General features: G+C 34.6%; 1 protein-coding gene across 1 annotated transcript; it reads right to left on the bottom strand.

Moving 5' to 3' along the window:
* Positions 1–6,042: 6,042 nt before the first annotated feature.
* LOC144452491 (uncharacterized) lies at positions 6,043–11,666 on the bottom strand. The gene is made up of 2 exons (XM_078143591.1): positions 11,132–11,666; positions 6,043–6,495 (listed from the first exon to the last, which is right to left on the bottom strand). Exons 1-2 carry the CDS (start codon positions 11,654–11,656, stop codon positions 6,043–6,045), a joined length of 978 nt encoding a protein of 325 aa, XP_077999717.1. The 5' UTR covers positions 11,657–11,666.
* Positions 11,667–12,830: the final 1,164 nt, after the last annotated feature.

Raw genomic sequence — 12,830 nt, 5'->3', positions numbered from 1 at the left:
AATGACATATATCTAAAAACTCCTGATGACATTTTTCGATACTGGCTATTTCCTCTCTTAATTCACCAAAAATGTCCAGGATGAAGACAGATAGTGCGAAACACCCGTGATTTAAATTTGAGTTAGGGTCTCAAGGGCCTAGTGCTGAAAGTAAGTTTTTAGCCTTTTCCTCAAAATATCATTTTGTGGTTAGGCTGTTGTGGGACTACCTCCTTCACTTATAAGTGAAGCCACCAATTTCGTCGGTCGGTGAAGAAAACTTTCAACGACGGACGTACTGGCGTACCACTTAGCGCCCTCAACGATGCAACTCCTACAATATTCTAAAGCGGCGTACTGGAGGGACTGTGATTGGACTGTCCTGGATAAAATTCAGCTATTGGTATTTCCGGAAAATGGATAGGAATCGTACCCCTCACTGCATATTGCTTCTGTGAGTCTTTAGTGACGTTGGCCAAGTGCAATGTAGTGTAGATACGGATAAATAGATGGGAAGAACACATTGTAAACAAAATAGCTCCCTCTGGTGTTGCCTTTGGGGAGGTGCTAAAAAAATTACCACTTTCACTTTTTCCCCAAGACATTAATTTATTTATGAAATCATACATCCGATCAAGTTCAAAAATAAGTCATAAATATGATTATGAAAAATATTAAAAGGAAATATTAATACATTAAAAACAGCTCTAGTATAAAAAATGAAATTTTATTGATATAATTGTACAATCATAACTCTAGTTAAACATCCATCATTTTGTGAAACTTTCAGGATGAACAACCACAATGGAGGATTTAAAACTCAAAACAAAATGGAGATCATTCTATAAAACAGATATTAATCAAATTGTACAACATACTCTATACATATACAGTGAATTTCACAATACTGCTCGGCTTTTCTGTTTGATACAACCACACAGAAATCAACAAGAAACTGCATATGCCCACACTTCAATAGCAAGATTGCACTTAAATGTATTGCAACTCCATGAAGACATTTGGGCACTAATGTTTGTCTTAGTATCAAACATCCCATAAAGGGAACATAAAATGTCCTTTGTGGTGTTTGCATATGATGTCTGCATGGATCAACATGATGCCTCTCTGAAACTAGTTGTAGGTGATGTAAAATCCAGAGCCATAGTTTATTAAACTGTCTCTATTTCCTGGAGTGGTGTTCCCCTTCAAAGACAATAATGCTACAGACTGTTCATGTCTAGACACCCCTAGGAACAACCTGGATGCTCTATTTGCAGGACAAAGCAGTGAAAGAACCCCCTTTATTCATTCCATTGTGTGTGGCTTTTAAAGTGGCCATATGGATGATGATTTGGAATTCATTTTGGATTTTTAATTTATAAAACAATTTTATTATGGCTTCCTCCTTGAAAAAAACAACAATGTGTAACAACATTTACCAAGTCTGTGTTCCTAACTCAATACATGACAAAAAGCTAAAACGTGTAAAAAGTTTGTTATTACTTGTACGTACAATAAAAATTATCTTACACATTTTAGTCTTTTGCAATGTATTGAGTAACAAACATATACTTGGTCTATGATGTTTCACATTGATTTTTCAAGTACGAAGCCATGATAAAATTGTTTTATAAAATTAATAATCCAAAATAAACTCCAAATCCTCATCCATATGGCCACTTTAAATGATACATTTTACATGTTTTAGATGATATAATATTTTCATAATGCAGTGTCAATTATTTTTACTTTGATTCTGTTCCCTTAATGTCCTGTAAAGTCATTTGCTTTTTTTTGCATTGACTCATTCATAGTATGGAGACTCTTTGTCCAATGAACCAATTTCCCCATTAAGAATAAATATTGAATTAAATTGACTTGAACCTTACCAACTATCAAACCAAAATCTGCCCAAGTAGTTTCAGAGTTTTAAGATATTGTTTACTGATTTGATGATCTTTGCCTAGAACTATCATAAACAGACCTCAAAAGTCATGGTGCCATCAAGTTTCACAGCAATTGGACCAGCATTATTTTTTACCTAAATCGATTAATTTACACACACACATACATCTGCATATAGACAAACAAACCACAACACCCATAGTACTACTACATCTCGACTGTATACGCCCTAATCAGCTTTCTCTTTAACAGGTTGATGGTTGAGGGTACTCTACACACTGTATCTTACAGGCAAGTCCACTACCCTGAACTTTAGTTCAGTTCCTCTGCAAATATATTTCCCAAATTAAAAACAGCTACATTTCTCTCTTTGTTTGCAATTTTTTTTACTTCTTTAGCTTTTACAATAATCTAGTCCTTTGGTTAAATAAAAAAAATTAACTATGTCCTGGACTATGTATTTCAGCCTCTAAGAACAAGAATTGTAATAATATCACCCAAAACTGTTTTTGAGTTATTTGTATTTTATATGGTTAAGAGTGGAAAATCATATCCTTGACAAAATACTTTCTATAACAATTTTGGATTAGTACCTGAGAGTGATTGATTTATTGGAGACGACATTTGAAATTATTGCAATGAATAAATCCTATGATTTGTTTTCCACTATATTTGATTTCTGGTTGCTCGCGGCAACTTAAAAACAAGATGGCGGCACACATCCATGCCTAAGATAGTGGGTGAATGTCAACAATAAACATAATGTTATATCAACAGTATTTTATTCCTAACCCAGGTTACTAGTATATTGTTGATTGTTTAGCAACAGTAAAATGTGTATATTTTTTTGTCGTAATACTGAAGTTATCTTTAATATTGGAATCTAGTTTTTGAAGCGACTACGTAGCTTTCAATGCCAAGAAAACTATATGTCTGTCTTATGTCACCTAGATTCAATATTTTGAACATTACCCAGGTGAAGCTCAACAATACCGTGCTGTCATTTGTAACTAAGCATTCCTATTTAGGTGTTATTTGTAATTCTGAGGGTGATGACGATGACGATATCAGACATCAAATGAGACCATTTTATGCAAAGACTAACTCACTTATCCATAATTTTTGGAACTGTTCATATGCTGTTAAATGTACTCCTCTATTTCAAGCATATTGTTCGTCCATGTACTCTTCTCATATTTGGAGTGTACATCAGAAAAAATGTTTTGATGATGTTCAAGTTGCGTACAACAATGCATTTAGAATATTGCTTGGCTTAAAGAGGCATGCGAGTATTTCTAACACGTTTGTACATAGGTATAGCATGACATTCGAGAGCAAACACTTTCATATTGTTTCTAAGACTGGCATGTTTGGGAAAAGATAACACTAAGGATATACAATGCAGTATTGATTTTTATTCTGCTCCTAAAAATATGGAAGTAACTACATAATGGTGATTTTTTGCACTTGAAAATATCGTATGAATGATGGGTGATAAACATGAACTATACACACATGTACATACACATATAACACCACATGCTAAAGACTTAAATGACGAATACCGACACTATTAATTATAAACTCAATGTAATATTGTAAACTGCACACATATTTACTTAAGTTATGTTGACCCAAATGATCATTTGCATACTGTCACCTATGACCTCTGAAATGACTTTATTCACAATATACATTCTGTAAATTTGTTAACTATTATCCCAATGAAGTGTGATTTTTTATCTCTTTACCAGCTAATCTACGTCATAATATCATTTCTTACAAATCATAAATTGTGTTTATATACCAGTAGGGTGTGATTTATGCTGCAGATTGTATTGTGTAAGGTGTAGGTATCAGGTGCTCAGAGAACAAAAACAAACAAATTACAATAAAAGTAGGAGGTAATTAAAGAAATCATGCTAAGTTCCCTACATCTAATTTAATCAGATTGTCATCACCATGTGTAATGATGGTTTTATTAGCCTAAGTATTTTAATCTGAGTCAAATAGCTATAATCTCAGCTTGTGCCACTTTCATTATGTATAAATACCAAGTCTGAGCTCTGTCAATAGCACATGATGGGTTCGGTATGCTTCAGTAAATAGAAGACTCGTGGTACCTCTTTTAAGTCAGCAAAAATTACTCTAAACTCAGCTTGTGCCCCTTTAAACCATTCAATAACGTACATTTATATATGTCTCCTAAACGTCACGGTAACCATTATCATAACAACAACTGTACTAACAAAACTAAAGCACAATTTTCTATGACATCAAAGGCATGGATTGATATTAACCTTGTACTACTGGCATAATTTTATGACATTTCACATGAGTAATAGAGCTTGTAAACTCAGCTTTTGTCATTTTGTGGTAGAATGCTCCTTGGGGACAAATTTCCCAAATATTAAAGTTCTTTCATTTTCTCCCAACTTTGACTTTCATTCCTGGTCATTTTAAAAAAATAAAAGAAATTTTGAGGTTTATTGTCTTTATTTTTTCAAGGAAATCATCAATCTTCTATTTTCCCGTACAGTCAACACAGCATTCAGTGGCCGACGGCCATATTGGATTATAAAATGACTAAATTTTGAAAATATTTTGACCCCTATTTTGAAAATTTGAATGATGATCCCAGATTTTTTCATCGATTTTAACTGAGGTTGGAGTTCTCTTGAACAAAGTAACAGCAAAATTTTAAAGATTTTTTTTCTGATGTGGTGTATTGCGAATATATTATTATCAAGAACCAATTTCATGTAACTACTAATTTGTAACTGTTACATGTGATGTACATGGAAATTTTAAAATGTTCAGCCTCTCCCACCATAAATAGGATATTGTTGTCATTTGTATGCAGTGCTCCCTTTAAGGTTCATCATTTCACCATTGTCAAATTTGTGCTCAAAAATATGTTAAAAAGACAATCATGAGGAAAAAACAAAATGTATACTCACAAACCAAGATATATAAATACTAATAACGTGGCAAAAAATTCCTATCCTTTGCACCTGAAAAGCCTCTTAAAAGTGTTAATATTACATTTACATCTAGAAATTAAAGAACAAATATCTAACCTATTTTGACTTAATCCTGCTTGTATGATGTGTGGGGGTCCATGTCTTAATTCTGACTGCAGTTACTTGACCCCTAGACTCAGTTACTACCATGTTCACAAAATACAAATTTCCTTGACTTGCTTTGGCCAATAGTGTCCATAACGGGTTGTATTATCGACCAGGCAGTTATTCCCGTCTACGTTCCCGTCCCGCCCTGTGGTTGTTCTAAGTCTGACAATGCATGTCTTTGTCATCGCAATGCATGTCTACCTCATTTTTTCTGCTGTGTTTGAAATATGAGTCAAAATGTTCAAAATTGCCATTACTTTCCCCGATTTTCTTTGATATTACTGGCGCTGATATAATTGTGTTATTCTCCAATATTTTTCTTCATTCAGCTGGAAAATACTTGTAACCTAAGGGTTGTCAGTACTTGTCTAGTGACTAGAAGTGACAAAGCCCCCTTAGGTCACTTGTATTTTCCTTGACTGAACGAAGAAAAATATTGGGAAATAACATCTAAATGTTGATAGATGACATGCTGATATTCTTATTTTTCCTCCTGTTACAAATAATAAGGTATGGCTAAAAATACTGAATTTGATACACTGACATTGCAGGGCTGAGTGGAGAGAATACTAGCCTGGTGGATCATCCAGCTTGCTATGGAGGATAAGTATTCACAAACTTTAAAGGGACCCATGTTCACTCATCAAGTTGACCCTAACGCTATTTTTAGGAAGGTAGAACTTGTTGAAATAATTCATGTAAAAAAGTAAGTATTCAACTTTCAGCTTAGAAATGCATTTTTTCCGCGTCATCATTTTGGGGTAAAAACCCTTCAGCCATTCATAGTCACCTATAACTAAACTTTTGGAAATTTGACACTTGTGGCCATTCCTCATGTACTGGCTGAGTTCATGTAGTGGGCATTGAAAATACAAAAGTTTTAAAACTCACATCACAACAAAATATTTCTCTATTTCTGAGACACAAAACTCATAAGAAAGTGGCTAAGAGATACCAATATAAAAAGTATCTTGTAAAAATTACTGTACTCTTGACTCTTTTTTTTTTAAAACAAAACTTCTAAAGGTTATGATATTTCAGGTTGTGATGTAACTACAGTTTTATTTTCTCTCACATCCATGACTGAAATAGTTCTCTTCTTTGGCTTTGCCCTCTCATACAAAACAGAAGACACAAGAATGACTACTATGGAACCCAGATACATTATATTTATGGTAAAATTACGAGGAAAGAGACCCGCACAAATGAAAGCAGTTACCAGGATTGCAATAATGGAGGAGTAAATCTTTGTGATGTTATCGATAAGTTTGATGATCCCTGCAACAACCAGGCCTCCACATCCTCCAAAGATAACAGCAGCAATCAGCAACCAAATAACACCAATGGACAGATGACCACTGACTTGAAATGGGTGTCCTTTGGTAACATACAACGCCCATATACTGGTCATACTAAAACCAAACAAATACAGCTGGACTTGTTGCTCCATGAATGGCCTGTCATTATTTTTGAAGAGATACTGTAAAAGAAGCAGACATAAGTGTATTATTTTTACAGAACAAACAGGGTCACCTTGGTATTTTACACATGGAACATAAGGGTACATATACATATTGATTTCATTTGAATATGGTCAATTCCTTTATCACTCCCACCTTTGACCAATCAGTTTTAGTGCAATTTTTCAAACCAATCAGTTAGAATGTACAAATTTCAAACAATATTAATAGTTGGTTATTGGAAGCAATACAAGCGGTTTGTGAGACAGCAAATAAAAAAACACAGCTCTTCTTGTAAACAGGCTTTACTGTATACATCAAGTGGTTTGTAAGACAGTGAATGAAAACACAGATTGTGACGTAAACATACTAGATTCTCGGATTGAAGATAATAATATACACAAAAGGTGAAATTTGCATACATACTATGAAAATAACGACTGAATAAGAGCGATGTCGTTATTTGTTTAGCTAAGGCCTAATAAAAAAAGTTGTTTGGTTCTGGTTACCCAACCCCACCTAGTTTTTCATGCCAACCCCACAGTCTTTTTTCATATTGGAGAAAAAAAATAATAAAATCATGAAAATCGTAAAGTCGCGCAAGAAATAGTGGATGTAGAAACTGACATCAACTTAAAAAGACAATATAAAACTGTTCTTCCAATCTGTAATGGCTGTACATCTGATGAGAAAAAACCAATAACACAGAGACTATATGGAAAACAACGGAAAACATAACTAGACACTCACAAATGAAAATTTAAAAAAAAAAAAAAATACAAAATCTACCTACCCCACCTATTCTAAAATTGAATGTAATCGGAAGTACACAATTTTTTTTTTTACGCCTAAGGGATGATCACACAATGCTCAATAAACAATCTTCGTTTATTTAGGAGGAGGAGTCTGACAACAGATTGATGAACTTCATTTTCCCACTTCTAACCAAATTTTGAAAACTTTCATATCTTCAATGATAACAGGTGATTCAATCTATGAATTATGCGATACTAAATATTAATTTGAAGGTCTTTCGTTGTTTTTGCTAGAGTGTGTTTTTATCCACTTAAATAGTCCTAGCATCACTAATTTTGACTAATAGTAAACATGCATAACTTCCTCAACATGTATGTACTAGTGCTTGTGGTGTTGCCATATTTTTAAATTCTACTTTGCTCATAAATATAGCCACAGAGAACATCACAAGTACTCACGGGAAAACACCTTAGAACATACACCACACTGCACTGGTAATCAATGACTCATGGATCATTTGAAAAGTGACATTGGCAATATACATGTAAACTTAATCTACAACTAGGTCTAATGGCCAAGCTTATAGCCATTCCTGTGGTTGTCGTTAGCACCTCAACTGCCAAATCTTGAATACCGTCTCCTAGTAATTAAGAGTAACGCATAGGAACAGCTTTTCAGTACAAGCAAGGAAGCTTATACTTCAATGGTACATTTGTACAAGCAGGAATTTAACAAGCCCCTGTCTGATCATGTTTTGTCCAAAATTGTATATACTGTGTATAAATATCAACTTTCTACACATAGCAACACACATATGCATTCCAAAACGGGTCCAAACATACCAAATGTATCACCAAAACCACCAGCTGCTCACTGTTGTCATGGATTTGTTAAAGGAATCGCTGTGTTGTTCACTGTATGCATTCAAGTTTGACAATGCCCCAATGAAGTTAGGAGGCCTTTTTTTCCTGTCTGGCCTTTAGGGGAGGTATTTACATTTCATACTTCAATTTACAACCTACAGATGATCACATTTATAGGTACCATAAAGTCAGCTGAAGCAAATATGAGTAATGAAACTAAGTGTAGAAATTAAGTATACCATGTGGCTTCCAGTCACTCTATTTTGTTATGTTCCTCATTACTTTTTCATGGCAACTATGGGTAGGTAGGTCAATTTTAAAACAAATAGTAAACAAGAAACAAGAAGTATTGTGACTGATGACTATTTTATCTTGGGCGGAAGTATTTTTTTTTAAATTTAAAGTAAAATAAAATAAAATTCCAACCTACCTACCCTATTTTCTGAGATTTGTTTATTATTTTGCCATACCTCTTTCAAACTGGGGTTAAATTAAATGGAACACTTGGTGTAACTTTTATAAAACATTCGGAAGTCTAGAAATGAGCAGTGAATATCACAATTTTCCAATATGCCATGTGGTGCAAAAAGCTGAACTTATTTTGATGGGGTTTAGGGGGAGGGGAACCATCTACATGATGACAATAAACTGCTTCATACAAGCCATGTTGTTTTGAATTTGAATTGCTGTCAGCGTCATCTTTTGTATGAAAGTCATTCTATGACAATGAATGAATGAGTCAGACAACTAGTCAATATGCATTACATTACTGTGATTACATAATACATTGATTTACTCTTTCAGCTTTCTCCTGTCATGAATGACATGGCATGTCCATGGAAGTATAAACCCACCTCCATGGTATGTCCATAATGAGATCATGTGCATTACAACTTGTATAGACACGTGTAGTATTGGCTATATAATGAATTTTAGTGTTTCTCACATTTTATTGTGTTTTTCCAATTCAGAAGAATATAATTACCTGTACAAATTGGTAATATTATAGCATTCTGTTCTGTGAGATGAAATGCACATAGGGTTGTCATTGGCCGACACTAGTGGGGCAGATGCCATAGACAGCAATACAACTAAGGTGGGTGTGCACTAAAGGGTCCTTTTCCACTGCACTTAAGTTTGAGAATGGGTACATTTTTCATATCCAGTGTTAAGGGCTACATTTCGATCCCGAAGTCATTATCATGCGGTACAATTCTTTTGTTCTAGCCCAACAATAGCTCTGCCGAACAATTGGTTTTCACATGATTACAAGTCATTGTAAATACTTCATATTAGGCAGAGTTCCAAAACCATACACAATTAACCAATGGAACAACAAATTTATGACCATGTTTGTCAGAATATTACTTTTTGCATGAGAGAGGGTCTGAGCTCCTTCTTTGTAATATACTTGTATATGGTACAACAATACTATGAATATGATTACCCATAGAGTTGCCCCAAGATTTAGATGTATATGGTACAACAATACTATGATTACCCATAGAGTTGTCCCCAAGATTTAGATGCCAGTTTAGGGTCAGCAGTGAAAAGCTAGGTAGGGGTCGGGTAACCGTAACCAAACAACTACTTTTTTTAGCTCTTAGTCGGAAAGGGATTTTTGGCATAAGCTGCAGCAACTTTCAGACTGTCCACAGAGGACAATCAAGAGTACGTACATGTATGTATATTTACACAATGTGCAAATGTAATTTTACCTCAGGCATAAAAAAAAATTGTGTGGTTCCGATTACATTCAATTTTAAAATAGGTGGGGTAGGTAGAGTTTTTATTTTATTTTTTAAATTAATTTTTTTTTCATAAGTGAGTGTCTAGTTCAGGTAGTTACAATGTATGCTTTTTCTGTTGTTTTCATATCATATGGTCTCTGTGTTATTGGCTTCTTCACATCAGATGTACAGCCATTACAGATTGGAACAACAGATTTATATTGTCTTTTTCAGTTGATGTCAGTTTCCGCATGCAATATTTCTAGCGAGACTTCACAATTTTCGCGATTTTATTTTTTTTCTCAATTATGTAAAAAAAAAAGGATCAGCGTGAAAAACTAGGTGGGGTCGAGTAACCGGAACCAAACAACTTTTTTTATTTGGCCTCATCTGTTTTTTACTTTCCTATTAATGATTGCAAAAGGAAGATTGACTCTGTTCAGCAGTGACTAAATATCATGCATGATAAATTGCAATTAAAGCCAACTCAGAATTGTCATACCAATGGGAAATCATGTGTGATTACGTAACCCACAGGGAAAAAACAATAATTATATGCCTCCCGCTGTTATGGACTTAAGTATAACACTCAGTAAGGAGTCACTTGTTGTGGGAAAAATTTATAGAACATTGGAGTGACTACAAAAGTCACATTTTGCAACCTATATGTAGTATATGTACAGCACTGACTAGACTACTTGTATGTCATGGCCACATGCTGTATGTCCATGACACTGAAATCAAAGGTACACTCAGAATTAGTATATGTCACCACATTGTTCACTTACTTTGCCTTACTACAGATCTTCTGGGTACTATTAATGATTAAAGGGAAACACCACTCTCCAGGAAATGAAGGGCATTTTCATAAACTATGGTTTCTGGAGAGTCATTTCTGGAGAGTCATGATGCATATTGTGAAATTTAACAACAAATATGGCTGCCATTCTTAAGTATGTTACTTAAGTATGTTACCTTTGTACCAGGTTTGGTTTAAATCAGTTGGTGCATGCCAGAGATATGAGGGTGAATGCAAGCACACATGTACGCAGGCTATCAGGCCTGAGATTAAGAGAATCCCATATCCCCAATGAGCTGAGATGGTATATCTCACAATTCAGGAAGTTTTCCTCATACAAGCCACAGATGAGTGCAAGACAAAAATTCTCTAACGAGTGAATAGAATTATTTTTCTCATGGTAAACATAATTTTCATTCACACAGTGTGGGATCCCACACCAGCTTGTAGGGATATGAGACAATCTTTTTTCGGTTAATATAATAAAGTCAAAATATATGGCACCTACCTCAGTATAAACTGATGCAGCAGTTGACAGTACAGCACTGACGATGCTCAAGATAAGTGCTCGTAAATAAAGACGCATTGTTGTTTCTTGGATAGAATGACCAGTTGATGAGCCTGAGATTTCTGCAAGGGCAATTCCAAATATCAGTAACAGTAAGGCTAACCATCGTAGAGGTGGAATCACTCGTTTGAAGACTATACGATACACTAATGCTGTCATAAGGACTCGAGACTGTATAAGAACGTTCCATAACGGTGGTGGTGTATAGTGAAGTGCGTACAGAAACAAATTGTTATTCATTCCATACAGAAGAGACGGAATTGCGAACTTCCAGGATAACTCAAAGGATTTGATATTCCCAGAATATCCATATATTGAAGCACACACAATTAGCTTTGTAAGTTCTGAAAGAGCAACTATTGTTGATAGTGAAAGTGGATATTTGCCTCCGTTGTATTGTTTACTACCATATATGACTATCTGTTTGGCAGTTTCTAGAAGTATAAACGTCAAACAAAGGCACATGTTCCGAACTGTCTTTGCGGTCACCATCGGACCAGATGTATGCTCGTTGGACGACTTCTCCAATTCTGCAATGTTCCCATTCACTTTCTTTACTTCAGATGCCATTTTGGTGTAGACGGTTTACTCAGTCTTTGAATATTATTAAATCAGAAACTGGAGGATGTAATTACTGTCTCTATGCATACATTAATACCATCTCTCTCAGTTAATTTCCATTTTCGGCTTCAAATTTTGGTCAGTTTCACAGTGTAATGCTGTACATATTAAAATCTTCAACAAGGTAACTGAAAAACAGAGGATATATATATTAGTGTAATGAAAAAAAATATTGGGGAATAATGTACACTCTGGTAATCGAGGTTTCAGTTTACTAAGATATACACAAACTACAACTATTGCTGTTCTGGTGGTTCCTCTGCTATGCGAAATTAACCAGTCTGTAATCAAGGTAGTGTAGATATAGGAAGTTCCAAACAGCACACTGAAAGTTTATGGACCTAGCTTTAAGAGAGCTGCCCTACTTAGACTATAAATGAAATAACCAGCTACCTTCAATAGCTTATCACGGTTGTATCCACATTTAGGTTGTGTATATCTTAGACTGAAGCGTAAACTACCAGGGTAACAATTATACCTCCTCAAGAAAATTTATGAAAAACTGGAAAAAGTAATAGTAATCTGGATTATTTTGACTAACATTTCGAACAACAAAGCACAACGACATAGACACAAAATGTCATGATGTACAACAACCTGGGTGTAAAACCCATATTTTTTGTTCAAACAAGTTCAACCTGGCTTTAAATATTTATGTGTATGGTACAATGTCAATAGCAGATGTCTATAGGCTGTAATTAGCTACCTGACAATGCAATCTATGGATACAATAATCTTCCTGTATCTTGCTACATGCATATGCATATCTTAAGAACTATTCATTGAAAAAGAATGGCAGTGTGATGTCACAATAGAGGCATATACATCCTATTGTTATGGGATTTTATTGTGATAAAGGCATTATAAATGAAAGGTTGATTTGACTAGTCAGTTGTAAAAAGGATCCAGTCCAAACATGACATTCAGAATTTTAGAATTTAATTATAGTAGCAAGTCTTAAAGTACATGTAACCGTTCCACAAAAATGAAATATTTTCATGGAACTGATGTATGTACT

This window comes from Glandiceps talaboti, chromosome 22 (assembly GCF_964340395.1).
Source record: "Glandiceps talaboti chromosome 22, keGlaTala1.1, whole genome shotgun sequence".
In the NCBI taxonomy this organism is placed as follows: Eukaryota; Metazoa; Hemichordata; class Enteropneusta; family Spengelidae; genus Glandiceps; species Glandiceps talaboti.
The sequence above is the reverse complement of the archived record's forward strand: the minus strand, read 5'-3'. Positions and strand labels throughout refer to the sequence as shown.